The 18591-nt window shown below is 46.1% G+C and overlaps 1 protein-coding gene across 2 annotated transcripts; it reads left to right on the top strand.

Moving 5' to 3' along the window:
* The first annotated feature begins 712 nt into the window (after nt 1-712).
* Nucleotides 713-18280, top strand: Apod (apolipoprotein D). 2 transcript variants are annotated; one of them, XM_005344814.3, is made up of 5 exons: nt 713-800; nt 4281-4431; nt 12127-12248; nt 16183-16271; nt 17826-18280. In XM_005344814.3, exons 2-5 carry the CDS (start codon nt 4309-4311, stop codon nt 18059-18061), a joined length of 570 nt encoding a protein of 189 aa, XP_005344871.1. In that variant the 5' UTR covers nt 713-800; nt 4281-4308; the 3' UTR covers nt 18062-18280. The 2 variants fall into 2 exon arrangements, with proteins under 2 accessions (XP_005344871.1, XP_005344872.1); XM_005344815.3 differs by having other exon boundaries at nt 747-800; nt 4243-4431.
* The last annotated feature ends 311 nt before the right edge of the window (nt 18281-18591 follow it).

Below are 18591 nucleotides of genomic sequence, written 5' to 3'. Positions count from 1 at the left end.
CTGTACCCCACTCTCCAGCTCTGAGCCACGCAAAGGGGTGGGTGTGTTGCAAAGTGTGCAGAGGGGCTGCCGAAGATACACTGGTTTTCTCAACATTGACCCCGTCAGGTATAGAATTCTATTTACAGAAGGTCTCTTTCATTTGCATCTCTAGTGAAGACCATAATGTCTGTCTCTACCTCATAATGGGGAAACTGGTGCTCACTGCAACAGGGGCCCACCCTGGGGCCAACTCCGAACCCCAAACCTGGACCAGTTACCTGAGTCACATTCCTGGCAGGGACTACACGGGATGCAGTATTCCTGTTCCCTTTCAGGAAATGAAACAGTTGATTTTTCATTTACACGAAAAGGAAAAATAAATACCAGATGTTTGGAAACCTAGTACAAACTCGCCATGCTGGAACTTACAAGGGCATTCAGAAGGAAAAGATTTCAAGTCAGAAAATCCACAAAGCAAAAAAAGATGTTCTGAATGAAAATGCATTTTTGTCTTTCTCTCTCTCACACACGCACACACAAACAGTATCTCATTGTTTCGTCCTCAGGGAGCAGCTGTGGAGGAACTTAAGGGAGGGGGCAGACACAGCATCCCATCTTTGTGCCTCGTACAGACCTCAGCTTTGAGGCCAGTGTTCCCAAGCTGCAGGGGGTGTGGCATGCATGGCCATCAAAGGCCAACGGCCTGATGGGAGCTTATAAAATGAACCGGAGACGCCAGGCACCAAAACAGGCGCCTCACTTGAAGGATTCTGTGTGGAAACTGCTGTCTGCTGTCGTCTTAATAATAATATAAAAAGGTATGTACATGGTTGTAACGTTCACTTAGGATAAATATGTTTAAAATAGAGATTGCCTTGACTTTCTGTTGCCCCCTTACAGCTCAAGTGGTGAGTATAGACCGGGGGCGTTCACACTAGCCCTACAGGCCATCTCATTGCCCTCAAACTTACAAGGTAGGTGCTACCGGCAAATTTCAGGTGACAAGTCAGAGGGTAGGTAAGCCTATGCTTGTCCTGATGTCTCCTCTTGCCCTCCAACCTCCCCCTACCCAAAGGGGACATGAGAAGCTGCCTGTGTGCCAAGCAGCACCGGATGAATTCTCTAGAGGGATTCAGCTGCTCCTGATGGTAAGATCGACTGAAAACTGGGACTGATTGTGTGAGCAGAGTACTGGACACGAAACTATTTTGCTTAGATATGGGATTTGCTGGGTGTAGTGGTGTAACCCTTTAACCCTCACGCTAGAAGACATCACAAACTGTAGGACAGCCTGAACTATGTAGAAAAAAAGGAAAGGAGAGGAGAGGGGAGGGGAGGGGAGGGGAGGGGAGGGGAGAAGAGGGAAGGAAAGGAAAGGGAGTGGAAAAATGCAGTTCTTGTTTGATTCGAAAGTTACATGGGTTTGGTTGTTTTTAAGATCTAATCACCCACAGAAATATTTTATTATGCCATATGAAACCTCAGACTCTAGTTAATGCCCCCAGCTTCTTGAGGTCAGGGACTGTGGCTACAGGGACACGCAGGCTCTTGGAGAACTGGGTTCAAGTTCTGGCCTTACAAGAGGTCTGTGAATTAAGCTGAACCATTGACCTTACAGAAAACACAATCAGTTTCAGCACAGGTGGCTTCTGGATGAGATGCTGGGGCCTCGGTATAGATCCCATAGTAGGTTCTGAGGCCAGAGCTTCCAAGGAGAGCCTCAGCATGTTTGATGATGGGTACCCACAGTCAGTGCCTACCCAGAGTGCACTGCAGGCTTGGAAGAATTACCTCTAAGTTATTTAATAGTCAGCTGAAATTATAGTTAAGCTTATTTCTCAAGGTAAATTCACCAAGATGAGCTTCCTGCAATATTAGACAATAAGAAGACACACATTGTAAACCATGCATCTTTTTACCCAGAGTTATGCAGCCCTCCAATACCATGCTCTGTCGGTGTTAGGTGAATCTGAATGGAAGGGGCATGGAACATTAGCATCTCCCCTCTCGAGGACTTCTAGCTATAGGAAGAAAAGTCCAACAGCCAGACAGCATCTCTGGAAGCCATGTAGTCAAGGGGAGTGAGCCGTGCTCTGACTCCTCCCACAGAACACAGGGTATGTTTCAGTCCACAAGAGAACATCTTGCCATAAGACATTGTCAGAGCTAGACATGTGGCTGACTAGTTATTACTGTTGCATGGTGAGGCAGGGTTCATCAGGTCTCACAGGCAAGCATTCAGGGAAAGGGATGAACACAGAAGGGAGCATGACCGAGGGGCTATGGATGGAGAGCTGGTCCTGTCATGGTCCTGCTCCTTTCCAGGCCTCAGTTTCCCCACTGTCCACCTGGCAAGGGTGAGGTGGGGGCTGTGGAGTTGTCCTCTAAGGTCCTATCCATTTGGAAACGCAGTAGAGTGTACATCCTATGTGCCACACATAAAGTCGGGTGCTTGGGAAAGACCATTGGGTCAGGCCTGTTGGGCAGAGTTACGAAAATGCCAAGAGCGCTGGAGAATGGGTGCAAAGTTTTGTGAGTTTAGTCTGGGCTTCTACAAACACTCCACCTCCCGAAATGTTAAAACACAGATGTTGTGTACATAGTGAGGGGGCCTTCAAGAACTAAAGATGGTGGTCCCTCCACAGATTTGCTCAAGAGAGCTTCAGCAGCCACCCCTCCCCACCCCGCCCCAGCTGGGAGCTCTTGCTCCTTACATAACTGTTCTTTTGAAAACCAGGCAACAAAGCCTTCATAAAAGAAGCTATTGATTATTAAAGTTATTTGGAGGTTGAAAGACTCGTAATGAAGTGGTTATAATTATTCTTGTTATGACACATCCTTTTCAGGGCTCGGATCTGAGAACATTTTGCTTGCATTGACTCAGTCACCTTCATCTCAGAGAGAAAGGCAGCGAGCTGGAAATAGCTCGTGTGCAGGGAGGGACGAGGAGTCATGGAAAGGGAACAGGGGGAAGGCAAGTAGGGAGAAAGAGGCAGAGAGGAGCCCAAAGTGGCCAGCCATAGCCTGCAAGGACAGCCGTTGTAATCTATCCATTGTCCCTGCCCAGAGACAGCTGTGGCCACCAGAAGACTTGCGCACTGAAATGATATTGTGTTCTTCCACATCAACGGACGGGCCTTCTCTGGTTAAACGCACACCCTCTGTGGAAAAACACCCTCAGCGAATGGGGAAAACACTTGGGAAATACAATCCTGCTTCTGTTTTTCATAATAACAATGCTAGTATTTAGCTGGGCAAAGAGGCCCATGTTTGTAATTCCCAGCACTCACAATGCAGAGGCAGGAGGATCTCTGTGAGTTCAAGACCAGCCCAATCTAAAAAGCAAGTTCCAGTCTAACCAGGGCTAATAGTGAGAGGCTGTCTCAAAATAAATAAATAAGTAGATAGATAAATAGATAGATAAATGAAGAAATAAATAAATAACAAATAGCTAATATATACTGAGTACCTGCTTGGTGTCAGCCCCTCCCTCTTTCTGGGGAGGTGTCTTACGTCATTACAGCTGGTCTTGAATTGGTGACCTCCAGAACTGTCCCACCTAAGCCTCTCCTGGCTTTTTTTTTTTTATCCCATTTTATTTTCGCCAAGGTTCATGAGATAGACATGACTATTAGTCCCACTTTAGAAACCAAGAAGCAAAGGTCTGACTTGCACAGGTACACTTAGTAGGTGGCAGAGCCAGAACTGGAAACCCATTTGAATAACGCTGGGTCTCCGTATGCTGCTCTTGGCTAGGGTTCCCAGGCCAAGCATGGGTTGATAGGGCAGCCCAGCAAGACACGCAAGGATGAAGTGTGGGGGTCCGGTCAGCATTCCTTCATGAATCTGATAGGACAGTTAATTTGTGCATGATTTGGATCTGAGCTTTATTTATTCATTCATAGTATGACTTTTGACCGTTCGGTGCACCTCTTTGTCTGATCACTGTAGACACATTGTTTTTGTTCCAGAAACAAATACCTACTGAACCTGACATTTTCAAGAGTCTGGGATGATTCTGAGGAGAACTGGACAGGGTGCCCACCCTGGAGAAATATTCAGTGGGGGGTGGGAGGGTGCGGGTCCATGGAGGAGGCTAATCCAGATGCTCTCAAAGAGGCCAATGCTCTGAGGTGATGGTCTCACTGGGACTGGACCGCCAGCCTGGCAGCAGCTGCAAGATGCAGCTCCTCAGTGCTGAGGAGAATGCCGGCTGACAGACCAGGTCCTCAAGGACTCTCCATCACCGTGTGTCCTCAGGAGACCCAGACACATCCAGCTGCCTTATTTCTCCCCAGGCCTCTCCTGAAGCCGCCCAGACCCGAGATGGTGACCATGCTGTTGCTCCTGGCTACACTGGCAAGCCTCTTCACTGCAGCCAAGGGACAAAGTTTCCATCTTGGGAAATGCCCATCTCCTCCGGTGCAAGAGAATTTTGACGTGAAAAAGGTGTGGTAACTCAAACTTCTCCTTTGTTTTGAGCATGCTGGGAGGGTTATTTTATTCTTTAATCTCCCTCCAAAGCAAGCTTGGGGAGGTGTGGAGGTAACAATCCGTGTGAGGGTAACAATCCGTGTGAGGCAAGGAGAAAATCGGTTCAAGACAACTCAGTAACCAGCGTTGGTTCAGACTTCCAGAGTCTGACCCCAGGAGGTTTATTTTAGGCATATTTAAGTATAGTGCAACTTGGAAAAATTTTTCTGATTTAACCCAATCCCGTGTGCACAAAGATGCATAATTACACCGATGTCACTTCTTCCTGAAAGATGGGCTCTATAGACAGCCTACATGGATTATTTTAAGGGACGAGGGGGGAATCTGGTGTGGTCTCCATCTTCCAATTAGCACAGAAGTTATCTAGCCTATTAGCCACCTTTGCTTCTAATTTGGCAGCTTGGGGGGAGCCTTTGGCCATACTGAGAGTGTAAAGGTCACCTAGACAATTCATCACTCCTGACAATTCATCCTGGTTGAAGGAGCTTGTGGGAAGTGTGGTATGACTTGGTGCCTTGGCACAGGGGTTACCGAGGCTATTAGCCACCTCCACCCCCAGCCTTCTGGGTGGAAAACATATTATATATCTTTTCCTTGGAAAGACAACCAGCCTGTTTGCATTCCTGGTCCCTAATGCTATCTGTGAGCATATGAACCTTTGCACTCCCAACAGGGAAGGCACTCACCTTATTTTGCGTTTCCCTGCAGTAGTCTCTGAGGCCACAAAGGGGAGAGGGGGGATTCTTTGGCACCTCAGCTTGCCCTGTAGATGGATGCCAACATGCCATAGGAGCTCCCTGGCAGGGGAGAGCTGTCAGTGTGTAGGGATTGTCCCCCACATCTCTGGGAAGGTGGGGGTGAGGTCAGGGGGTGTGAATAGCAGCATTGACTATTACTGGTTACTACTGTTGTCCAGAGAGGAAAGTGGAGTGTCCTCCCGTGACACAGCTGGTATACACACCCAGGTTTCCTGTCAGAGAACTCAAGACAGGACCTGAGAAAGGCCGAAAGCCCCACAGGGGGTGTTTTCTTGTTACCTACAATATAACTAGCTCCCCATAAATGCTCCTTCTTCTTGGAATGAGTCAGAGGGAGCAGCAAGAAGGTGAGCAGCGATTCGGTGACAGAACTCAGCGGCTCCCACAACTGGGGAAGACCTGGGTTCTAATCTTAAGACCCCTTCTCTTTAAAAGGTTTTGGTTGATTTTAGGGAGCAGCACACTTGGCTTGAGAACTTATCAGTCACAGTGGGTGCTGGAAGTGCTAGAGGGTGGGGTGAAAGAGCTTAGAGAGTAGAATGAAGAATCAATCAAGCGGCAGGCGGAGCCCAAGGTTAGGAAGGAAAGAGCACACGCTAAGGTCTACACCGACATTCTTCATTAATATCTTAAGAATTTTCTTTAATTGAGTCAACCTGGAACCCCCCTACGGAACCACCCCCCAAAATCAAAAACTAAAAGCAAACAAAAAACATGTTTATGATAATATCTAGGGAATTTGAGTTAGATTTTAATCTGGGAGTAAAAATGCCAAAGTATCCTGGAAATTATAACTGATATCTTCACTTCCAAACATCCTTTGAGAACTGAAGCAAAATGTTTTGAAAAGATGTTCGTGTGTGTGTGTGTGTGTGTGTGTGTGTGTGTGTGTGTGTGAACGTGCGTAAGTGAGAAGGTGCCTATGCAGAGTGCTGGGTCCCCTGGAGCTGGACTCACAAGCAGCTGGGAGCTGTCCCATGTGTAGGCCAGGACTTGAACTCCTCTTCAGGAGCAGCAAGGGCTCTTAACTGCAGAGCCATCTCTCCAGTCCTAAAGCAGATTTTTTTTAAGGCAAATATTGGATCGATTAGTTTACATAGCATTTTGCTGACTTGTTCAAAAAGGTTTTTATTTCAAGGATTTTTAATCTATTCACTGTTATGCAGCCATCATTAAAATCAGTTTTAGAAGACTATCATTGTCTTCTAAAGAAGCCACAAACTTGCTAACAGTCTCTCTAGCCACACTACTCAGACTTTTCACCGCTGGGACAAACCCCTGAGAGAAACAACTTGAAAGAGGGAAGATGGGTTCTGGGCTCTGTTTTCAGTGATTTCGGTCCATGGTTCATTCAGCCCGCAGGCTTATGGGGAGCAGAACCTCCCAGGGCACATAGTTCAGAAGGCTGCTTAGCTTATGGTGGCAGAGAGAGAAAGGAGAGCAAACAAGCCACCTCTCCCAGGCACGCACTCCCTGGCCTGCTTCCTCTAATTAACCCCTCCTGCTTACCACCTCCCAGTGTAGCAAATCCATCAAGGGACTAATCCATTGGTTAGGTCAGAGCCCTCGGCATCCTATAACTTTCTTAAAAGTCTCACCTCTGAACTCTACTCACATCAGGACCAAACCTCCAACATGAGGAGAAGCTTCACACCCAAACCAGAACACTCCTTTTCTTCCCAACTCCACCATACCCACACGACCAATATTTTCCTTTCTGTCAATATGAATTTGTCTATGGGATATGCAATGCTAGCTTTTTGTGGCTGAAGGAAATGTTTTCAAGGTTCACCTGTTCGCAGAGTGCATCAACACTCCATTCCTTCTGTTGCCAAATGATGCAGGCATGATGCTACAGTTATTGGTCCTTATCATTTGAGTTGTTTTACTTTTTTGCTATAGAAATGCTGCGGCTGCGGATATGCACACTTGGGGCTCTTTTGGAAGAGAGGGGTGTGTGTTTTCAGTTCCTTGGGGGATACATGAAGTACGCTTGTGGATGTGGTAACTCCGTGTTTAGCTTTTTGACAAGCTGTTGGACCATCTAGGGACACTGGCACCATTGCACGTTCTCACAGGCAGCCTCACATCTCCACTGGTGGTCATTATCATTGTCCTCTTTTATTATAGGTGTCAGAGTGGTATTAAATAGCACCATCCCCATTTCTTAAGTGCTGATGATTATCTTTTCATGTGCTTATGAGCCACGTGTCAATCTTCCATTTGAATCTCTTGCACTTGAAAAAAAATGGGTTAAAAAAAAAGCTGGGCATGGTGCATGCCTTTAATCCAAGCACTTGGGGGGCAGAGGCAGGTAGATCTCTGTAAGTCTGAGGCCAGCCTGTCTTGAAACACCACTCCCCCACCTCAAACCTTTTAATTGTTGATACGCAAATCCTCTTCCTTTAAGCTAGAGGCAGATCTTTTCCAGATATGTTAAAAATAGTTTATCCTGTTTTGGTGATTGGAAGCCACTTGTTCATTTTCTGGCTGTCCAGAATCCTGAAATAATCACACAGAAACTATATTATTTAAATCACTGCTTGGCCAACTACTGTAAGCGTATTGCTAGCTAGCTCTTATATCTTTGGTTAACCTATTTCTATTAATCTGTGTAGCGCCATGTGGCTGTGGTTTACCGGCAAGGTTCCAGAGTGTCTGTCTGCAGCTACATGGCTTCTCCCTGACCTCTTCTTTCTCCGAGCATTCAGTTTAGTTTTCTTGCCTAGCTCTATTCTGCTAAGACACTGGCTGAAACAGATTTATTTATTAACCAATAAAAGCAACACATAGACAGAAGGATTTTCCATACCACTATTTGATGGATATTGTTGTTGTTGATTTACTCTAACCCCACAGTGGAATGGCAAAATGTTGTTGGTTATATTTACTCTTTGTTCTTTTGGGGTGCCTGCTGTCCTGCTCCCAAAGAAATTAATTACACATGGAGTCTTATTCTTTCTTATGAATGTCTGGCCTTAGCTTGGCTTGTTTCTAGTCAGATTATCTTAACTTAAATTATCTCATCTACCTTTTGTCTCTGGGCTTTTCTCTATTCTGTATACCTTTCTTTACTCTTATTCCATGGCTGGCTGTGTAGCTGGGTGGCTGGCCCCTTGTGTCTTCCTCTCCTTTTCTTGTTCCTTCTTTTTGAACCCTCTTTCCGGATTTCTCCTCCTATTTGTTCTCTCTGCCCAGCTATAGGCTATTCAGCTCTTTCTTTATTAGACCAACCAGATATTTTAGACAGGCAAAGTATCACAGCTTCACAGAGTTAAACAAATGCAACATAAAAGAACACAACACATCTTTGCATCATTAAAACAAATGTTCCACAGCACAAACAAATGTAACACATCTTAAAATAATATTTCACAACAGATGGAATGTTTTCCTTTATCTATATACCCTTTGAAGCATGAGGGCTTTTTATATCAATCAAATCCAATTTGTCCGTGTTTTTACTTTGGGGTCGGCCCTACAAACTTAAGTATCTAATTAGTAAGTATCCCATTAGCTCAGTAGGTAGCACTTAGTCTCATCCCTAGAGAAGCATTGCCTAACCCAAGGCTATAAAGATGTACACCTCTATGTTCTTCTCTGAGTTTTATAGTTTAAGCCCTTGCATTTAAGCCTTTGGTCCATTTTAAGTTACATTTGTGTCATGGAACATCCAACTCCATCTGTATGTCTTCCCCATCGTTCCAGCACCGTTCTCCATTGAGACAGAAAGAGACCAGTCTTCGCTGGTAGTCTTAGTATGCATAGCAAAAATCAGTTGATCGTGTTTATCAAGTTTTATTTTCACCACCACCTCAATTCTATTCCAGGTGTATGTCTATATTTACTCCATATTTGATTGCTACATATTTGTCATAAGTTTCTAATCAAAATGTAGGAGTCCTCCAACTTTAGTCCTATATTCTTTGTCTCTTGAATTTTCATATGAATTTTATGATCAGGTTGTCCATTTCTGCAGAGGATATAAGGAGCAATTGATTTCTAAAGTATTGCCATCCTAGCCCTTTCTGTTCATAAGCTATCTTTTCAGCTAATTTTTTTTTTTGTTGTTGTTGTTTTGAGACAGGATTTTTTGTGTAACAGTCCCGGCTGTCCTGGAACTCACTCTGTAGACCAGGCTGGGCTTGAACTCAGAAATCTGACTGCCTCTGCTTCCCAGTGCTGGGATTAAAGGCATGTACCAACACTGGTCAGCATCTATTTACCTTTTTGTCTTACCAATATTTTGCGGTTTTCAAAATACAAGTTCCTACATATCTGTAGTTAAATTTATTCCTAAATATTTTTGTTCTTTTTATGTTACTGTAAATGGAATTTCTTAATTTCATTGGCAGATTTTTTTTCATCCCATGTGTAGAAACATTTTTGTTTATTGATTTTGCATTTTTTAAATTTGCAGTACTCATTATTTTAATAGTATGTGTCTGTGGGGTTTTGTTGTTTGTTTTTAAGATTCCTTAGCGAGACTGGAGATAGAGCTTAGTTGCACAAAATCAAGTCTGACTTCCATTTCCAAATAAACTAAGCATGGTCACACACATCTCTAATCTAGGATGAAGGCAAGAACATTCAAAATTCCTCCAAAATATTTTCTTAGGGCTTTGTGTATACAGTAATAGATCATCTGCAAATAAAGATGATTTTGCATCTTTTCCAGTTTTCTTTTTCAGATACCAAATTGCCCTTGTATAGAAATTGCAATGAGAAAGATTTGCAGAGCAATATGGAATCATGAAGGAACACAACACGACAATCTCTTACCTCTGAGTTTCATTGTTTCAGGAAAGTCCTTGCTCATAATGGTGGATCATTCAAGTCGCTTGAGCAGTTAAGAACTATGTTAAACATATCATAAAATGGGGACTTTTCCAAGGGTGCTTATAAAACTCATTAGCCTGCTTTTTGGATTCTGCCAATGAAGGTCAAGTTCAATGGGATTGTTTTGTTTCGCTAGGGTTTTTGTTGTTGTTGTTGTTGTTGTTGTTGTTGTTGTTTTGGTTGTTTGAGACAGGATTTCCTGTAGCCCAGGCTGGCCTTGAACTTTTCACGTCTGGTGCTGACCTTGGGTTCCTGATTTTCTGGTTTTGTGCACCTCCCAGGTTCTGGGATTAGAGGCCTCTGCTAAATTGCAGTGTTTTTAAGGAACTGTGGGGGTTTGCTAAAGGAGTGATAAACTATGGTCGAAGATCGTGAACACAGAGTCACGTGACTGAAGCAGTGCTGTCACTTGCTTCTGGATGCTTCTGCATGCTTGAAGGCAAATGTGTGCTTTACTTGCTCTGTTGAGTAGCAGATGTTTAAGTTTATAGAACAATTATACTTAATACTTTGACTAGGCAAATATACTCAAGTAGTTCAAAATGCTGAAGATGCAAAAGAGAGCTGGGCCCATCGCTCAGTGATAGCACAACTAGTTGGTATAAAGTCCTTTTAGTGCTCTATCCCTAGAACCATGGAGAGTGGAGGTGGGGTGGACACGACCCAAATTCCAACGGTTCAAAGGAGCATCCAATGACGTTTTTCTTAGTCTCCTCAGTTTCCTACACCAGGAGCAATCAGGAAAGCCAGCATATTGCATGCCTTTTTATAGACAATGTGTACATATACAAGGAAATATGCATTAGGCTGTGGTAGCCAAAATAGCAGCTTCCAGGTGCCCGTGGCCTGTTGTCTAACCTGTGAGCATGCTACCTTCCCCAGAATAAAGGGATTCTACAGAGCTGACCTGAGATGACCAGACTGGCTATCCAGGAGGCTGCAACTTACTCGCATAAGTTATTAGAAGCAGAACATCTTTCCTAGCTGTGGTTAGCGAGAGAAAGAGATTTGAAGAAATGAGAGTCAATCAGGGGGCACAATGGTCCTTCAAAATGGAGGCCTTCTGGGTCCAGAAAGCAGGCGGCCTGTGTAACGTGGAGAAAGCGAAGATGCCCACTCATCTCAGAGCCTCGGGAAGGAGAGGAAGCCTACATCTCAGCTTTAGCCTCGTGAGGTTAGCATCAATGTCTGGCTTATGTAGCTGTAAGTCAATAAATCTGTGCGGGTGAGAGTTTGTAGCTCCTCACTGCGGCAATAGAAACCCCATCCCGTAAGCTTTGGTTGTTCGTGAATTCAGCTTAAGTACCCTGTACTTCAGACCCGGTTCTTTGCTCTTCACTCTTTCGATACCCTCCAGATAATTTCATATACCTCTTTTAAAAGAGGGTGTTTAAAATTTTATCGGATAGATGCACACCATCATTTAACTTGCCAGGCCCTCACTGGACTGTTTCCTGCCTTTTATTGTGACAGACAGAACTGTAACCGATAGCCTTATACACACACATCATTTTTTTTTTTTTACAACAGGAGATACACTCCCAGAAGTTAAATTGCTGATCTAAAGAGCATGTATTTTTAGTTTGGTTCAATATTACCAAGCCACCCTCTATAACCAAGAGGTTACAAATCAGAACAGTAAACCAACTCCAAGCAGGAAGGCCTCACAGCCAACATGTCTGAGTTACACAAAATTCAAAGATGCCATGTAGAATTATCAGCTGTTGGAAGTGAAAGGTATTTTTCAGGAACCAGACAATCCCTTCCCTTCTCGGAAACTAGAATTTCACACAGGTTCTGACTGCAGAGAACTCTGAGAACATCTCCAAATAAAGAGCCCTTGAGGAGTAGGCTGTGGCAAACAACCAGGACCCGCACATCCATTCACTGAGTCTCCTTTGAACCGATATCTTGCCCAGCTGGTTGGGAACGGTGCAACCCATTTGGCCTGGTTTCCCCTGGAAAGGGCTCCGCTCTAAGACGACAATGGGAAAGAGTCAGCAGGTCCCCAGAGAGCCCCTGGGTTTTGCTCTGTTTCTTGTTGTCCGTACAGTATCTCGGAAGGTGGTACGAAATTGAGAAAATCCCAGCGAGTTTTGAGAAAGGAAACTGCAACCAAGCCAACTACTCGCAGATGGAGAACGGGAACATCAAAGTGCTAAACCAGGAGCTGAGGTGAGTGCCCCCCCCACAGGCCTGTTTGGGATGGGTGACCTTGCTGTGCACTGAGGCGGGCAGGGGCAGGAAGACAGCCGGTGCCTGTGTTCTTCAAGCTAGGCACTGTGGGGCCTGCTTTCTCTTCTTTAACCAAGGCTGAGCTCCTGCTGATTACCAGATGCTGACCATAGGGAGTCTACAGGGATGTAGAAAAGCCCCTGCTTTCATTTTAAAATGGAGACTCCGGAAGCAGAGGACATCAGGCTGCCTTGTGTGGCCTCCACACCAAGACAGAGAGCCCTTGGACCTCCCCACTCTTTTCTCTTTCTTCTTCTTTTGAGTCAGGCTTTTATGTAGCTCAGGCTAGCCTCCATCTCACTGTGTAGCCAAGGATGTTCTGGAATTTTTAATCTTCCTTAGTGCTGGAATTACAAGTGTGTGCCACCAAGCCTTGTCTGTGCAGTACTAATGTTAACCCAGGGTCTTTTGTATGCGTGGAAGCACCTTACCAAGTGAGCCGTACCTCCAGCCCCAGGCACCTCCTTTTCTTGCTGAGCAAGCATCAGATACACGTGCTCTCTAGTTTGGGCCAACAGGATGTCTTCTAGAAGTATGTGCTTCTGTCATTAAGTGCTCTGCACATTAATCTTCCATCCAGAACTTTTTGTTCTAGCGGGCAGACATGATGGGACCCAGGACGAGGTCCTTGCTTATCCTCCAACAATCAGAGTTACACCACCAACAAACGCATTTCAGTATTTCCTGTAGGCAAGGCACTTCCCCCACCTGAAAATATATTGTTTAATCCCCCATGATAAAGCAAAATAGATACTATTATAAATCTCATTGGTGAGAAGATTTAGGTACAGAGAGGTTAGCAACTTGTTCAAGGGCCAGACAACTGATGCATGATGAAGTCTAGATTCGGATCTGGGAAAGGGGAAGTGAAGAGAACAGAGACCAGTGGGAAAAGGCCAGGGGTGAAGGGTTGTTCTTTCTGTCCTCTACAAAGATATGAGAATGGTACTCAACTCCAAGAAAACAACTACGCTCAGCCCTCAAGTCCCTAGGTCCACAGAGGCTCTCTGTGTCCACCATACCACCCACTAACAGCCTGGGAGCCAGAGCCTTGCCGGCTGACTGCCAGCCAGGGTAAACCAGAGAAGGAAGGAAGGCTCTTGAGGGCCCTCTGACAGAAGGAGCTCCTTTGGGAGCCCAAGGGGAGGGATGCTGGAGAGACTGACTGTGACAGGGCTTCACATGCCTTTGCCAGGAATCTCCAAGGATTTTACAGGCCCTGTATTAGTCAGTGGTTTCCCCTCACAGTGGAATACCACAGAAATGGTTTATTTGGGAAGTTCCCTCTAGAATCAAGGAGATTTATTCCTTGAGCCTCTGGTGGTGGAAATATTCACCCTAGGAGGAAGGAAAGAGAGCAGGAAGAAAATATGGTTCTATAATTCTGTTTGAAGGACCCCCCCCCGCAGTGACCCAAGGACCTCTCTAAGTCTCAACTCCCATGTTCACCATAACAGCACCACCCTGGGGACCAAACCTTTACCAGGTCCTTTTGGGGAACATTTATCCAGACCGTAGCAGGCAGGAGAGTTCTAATGACCTCTTTTCTTTTTATTTTCTTTTTGATTTTCAAGACAGGCTTTCTCAGTGTAGCCCTGGCCATCCTGGAACTCACTCGGTAGACCAGGTCCACCTGCCTCTGCCTCCTGAGTGCTGGGATTAAAGGTGTACATCACCTCTGCCTGGCAGTAGGATCAATGAAATATTATGTCCCATTAGATGCCAAACCCATGAAGCCCACACACAGGGAACCGAACTTGGGGCCCAGAAGAGCTGTCCTAGAACTGGAAGAGTGAAGGGACCCAGCTTTGCTACTTGCCTGCCTGGCTCAGATCAGACTAGAATGTGCTCTTAGGTTAGCTAGTTCTGCAGCCCGGAACAAGAGACCTACCATCCCTGGGCATTAAGTGGGGTAAAAGGAATAAAGCTGTTACAGCAGTGTTTGGCATGGGGTAACCATCTAACAAGCATGACCTTTTATTGACTGAACTCCTGCTACTTGAACACACAGATTGGGGCCGGTGAGATGGCTCAGTAGGCAAAGGCGCCTGCCACCAAGTCGAGTCCCACAAGTATCCTCTGACCTAAACACTAATGCCATGATAGGCGTGTGTGTGCACATGCATACACACTAAATGTAATACAACCACCATTTAAACAAAATACAAATGCATTTTCCCCATGAACACATTGTGTCTTCATGATCAGAGTCTGGTGTCTCCAAGAACTGTTCTGGAACAAGACACAAACGATAGTGAAGAGAAGAGCCTGGTGCATTGCTAAGTTACCATTTGCAGATAGAGACAGAACATCTTCCAAGAGACAGCAGGGCATGGTGCCTGGCCCTACGTGGTGACAGACAATGCAATCAGGACTTTGAGAGCACCTGTCTTAACCTCCCTTACCTGCTGCTTAGGATCTGGTAGTAGAACATCCTTGTAAGTGAATTTTTCTGTCCCTCCTGCCAGCTCTCAAATCAAGAACAGAGACTTATTAATTATGAAAGTTCAACTGATAGCTTAGACTTGTTTCTAACTATCTCTTAGAACTTAAATTAACCCATTTTTATTAATCTACGTTTTACCATGTGGCTTTTACCTCTATCCTGTGTTGTGTATCCGACCTGTTCCACTACTGGCCGTTCAGCCTTTTATTGAACCAATCAGAGTAACACATGCTCACAGAGTACGAAGAGATTATTCCTCAATACATCCCTCACTGCGAATCATAGCGCTAAGCTCTCGACTTCCTCACACATACTTGGCTCTCATGGTTGGCCTGCGTGACGATTGACGGGCAGGTAGCTCCTTTGCCACCCATGTCTAGACACCCCCTTCTCTGTCCTCTTCCCCAAGGCTTTCTTTCCCCTGCCCTCTGGGTTCATGGAGTCATCGGGAGTTAGCCTTAAATGGGCCAGGTCCTTGTGAAGAGTACTTCCTTGGTTTCAAGACCAGAACATTTAAGATATGCCACCATCCCAGCACTTTGTGAGTTCGAGGCCAGCCTGGTCTACAGAACGAGTTTCAGGACAGGCTCCCAGGCTACACAGAGAAACCCTGTACAAAAAAGATACGCCACCATTTTATGTACCACTAAGAAAGAATATATCTATCACTGATTAGTGCAGGGGGACCACCGATTATAAAGTGTGTGTTTCTTCACAATTATGTCTCTGAGAACGGGACTTGTCTCAGAACCATGTTTCCTCCTTGCCTCTGTGACAACATGCTCTGTTTCAAAATCTCCCACACTCACGGGACACCAGCTGAACTAGAGGGGTTTTCAGAACTCAGATGGGACAAATGCTAAGAGTCAAGGCAACTCAGGGCTGATGGGAAGTGCCTCCAGTCCCCTTCCTGTTTTGCATTATTTTCAGGGCTCTAGTTCCCCTTCCTTTGTTTCTTTGTCATCCTCTCCTCCGTGAAGAGACAACCTTGTAGGGGGTTATTTTGTTTATTTTCCCATTCCCCTTTATTCCCTCTCTTTGAAGCCTAGGAACAGGAAGTGCCTGAAAAGCGAAAGGCAAACAGTCCAAAAGCCAGTATTGAAATGCCAGGGCCTAGCATAGAACACAGCCCTGGGCTTTATCACAGGGGCTTCTTGTCCACAAGTGCTGTCTTCCTCCCCTGAGTCTCAGGCAGTCACAGAAGGAAGAGCAGGCAGGGTCCACAGCCAGGTCTGGTTGGCCTTTCAAGAGCCCCTTACACCAGATACCACAGTGTTGGCTGCCAGAGCCCTTAGGTATGAAGCTTGACTTTCATTGATTCTTTTTGCTTTTCAATTATGTGTTTTTTTCTTTCCTTCCCATATCTCTTTTCCTTTCCTTTTCTTGTTCTTCCTCCCTCCCCTCCCTCTCTCTTTCCACTCACTTTAGACCTGATGGAACCGTGAACCAAGTTGAAGGTGAAGCCACACAGAGCAACCTCTCAGAGCCAGCCAAGCTGGGAGTCAAGTTTTTTGAGTGTAAGTATCCACTTCCCTCAGGGAGCTTCAGGGACGGGGGTTCTGTAGATAGAAAGCTGGAGCCCTGTGTTTCGACACATCCGAGAGCTGTCTTCAGGGTTCAATTCAATGCACAATTATCTTCTGTGCACCCACCGTATGCTGTTCCCCGGAGTAGGCACTGATGATGGGCTAGACAGAGCTGACCATGTCCTTACAGCCTGACACATCCCAGTGGACACTGAAGAGGTACCAAGAAAGTTCCTTAGCATTCCAGGAGGTGAGGCCCACAAAGATACACAGATAGCATGAGTAGGAGATGGGATCCAGTCTGATCTCGCAGAAAGCAGAAGCCCCCAAATTACTAGCTGTTAGGAGAACCATCCACATCTGTGTAAGCTTACAGGCAGGAGTGACAAGCTGAGGCCTGACTCTGCCACTCTCTAGTCACTCTGTTCTGCCCTTTGACTTCTGGTCTAACCTGGGAACATACAAGGCAGCAGACAGGGTAGTTAGTTTGGTTACCTCTGCAGGTAACATTGGAGAATTCATCTCAAGACCTGTAAGGTCTTCTCACCCTGGAAATGCTTGGGTGGCCCCTCTCTGTACCTATAGGGCAGACACCAAGTCACTCCCATAAAAGAAATCACTGTCCTTCTCCTGCCTGCCTTACCGGCACCATGACACATTCTTAAAGCTGATACAGGAGGGAGAACCCGAACACGTTAGTCTCTGCTTCTTCACTCGGGATGGTGGACTTGAAGCCTTGCCATGCATTCCTGACCCTCCTGGTGAAGCAGTCTCTGTGTACACTGATGCTAGTGCAGCCGTCAACCCAAGGAGGCCGGCCGAGTCCCTGGTCATCTCGTGTGCCTTTTCCATGCGGCTGTCAGGGGAGAGGGGCATAAAAATGGTCCTTGACTGTGGCCACGCACTAGAATCACCGGGGAGTTTTGTTGGTGGTGTTGTTTTTCAATACCAAGCGTGGTGGTACACACCTGTAATCCCAACCCTGAGGAGGCTGAGGCAGGAGGGATACAAGCTACAGGTCAGCCCGGGCTGACGTGGCTTGGTGGATAATGCGCTTGTCGTATGAGCCTGGGATCTGAGTTTGATCCCTGGAACCCACCTAAAGCTGAAGAGAACTAACTCCAAAAGTATTGTCCTCTGACCTCCTCGCATATGCCGTGGCATGTGGCCCCGGCCATTTCATACACACACACACACACACACACACACACGCACGCACACACGCACACACATGCACACACACATGCACGCACACACACGCATACATGCACACACACATGCACACACATGCATGCATGCACGCACATGCACACGCACGCACATGCACACGCACACACACACACACACTAATTTAAAAAAAATATTAAAGAAGGCCAGTCACTTGAAGGTCTGAAGTTGGAGAAGGGTGGGAGGGTGGTCTTAATGTCTCTCACTGCCCCCACACGTTTCCCATGTGAAGCACTGACTTAGAATGGGTCCCCACAGTCCTGGAGAGGGGGCTCCCCTTGCCCTGGTCCTTCCTCATGCTGCTGCCTCTGGTTTCAGTGATGCCGTCTGCACCGTACTGGATCCTGGCCACCGATTATGAGAACTACGCTCTTGTCTATTCCTGCACCACCATCATCTGGCTCTTCCACGTGGATTATGCCTGGATCCTGGGAAGAAACCCTTTTCTTCCTCCAGAGACAGTAACCTACCTGAAAGATATCCTCACTTCTAATGATATCGACATCCAGAAAATGACGATCACGGATCAAGCGAACTGCCCCGACTTCCTGTAAAGGGAGGGGTAACCACTCCGGGTTACTCCTATGCTTTGCGCTCCGCGGCTCCACCCCTGCTCCTCATAAAGACAAACCAAGCAACTGTGGCAAGTACCGAGGGAAAGTTTGGCTATAGAAGCCAAAGGAGGGGACTCAGGGAAAGTTGACCCAAACCCAGCCAGACCGCACACTGTCACTCTGCTAGCCCAATAATAAACATTTTGCTGATCAGCTGTGTTCACAGTGGATTCTGAGTTAGGGTTATTGTGGGAGATTCATTAGAAGCAGATGGTGGGAAACCCTTCAGCCGTTGTGTTTAGAAAAACAATTCTGAGCTGCCCTAGTTTCAAGGTAGGAGAAAGCCGACAGCAAAGTTTGGTGAGTTGGATCCAGGGTCCCACTCCGCTGCAGCTACCCCTCTGGAGGGAAGGCTGGGAGGTTTTCATTTTTGTATGGAGTCTTCCTTGAAGTTACTTTCTCATCAGGAAGTTTTCGGAGTGCGGCCGAAGAATGAGTGTCCTGGAAGGGTCTGTGAGAAGAAGAGATTC

The sequence above is a fragment of the Microtus ochrogaster genome, chromosome 2 (assembly GCF_000317375.1).
Source record: "Microtus ochrogaster isolate Prairie Vole_2 chromosome 2, MicOch1.0, whole genome shotgun sequence".
Classification (NCBI taxonomy): domain Eukaryota; kingdom Metazoa; phylum Chordata; class Mammalia; order Rodentia; family Cricetidae; genus Microtus; species Microtus ochrogaster.
This window is presented reverse-complemented; position numbering and strand designations above follow the sequence as displayed.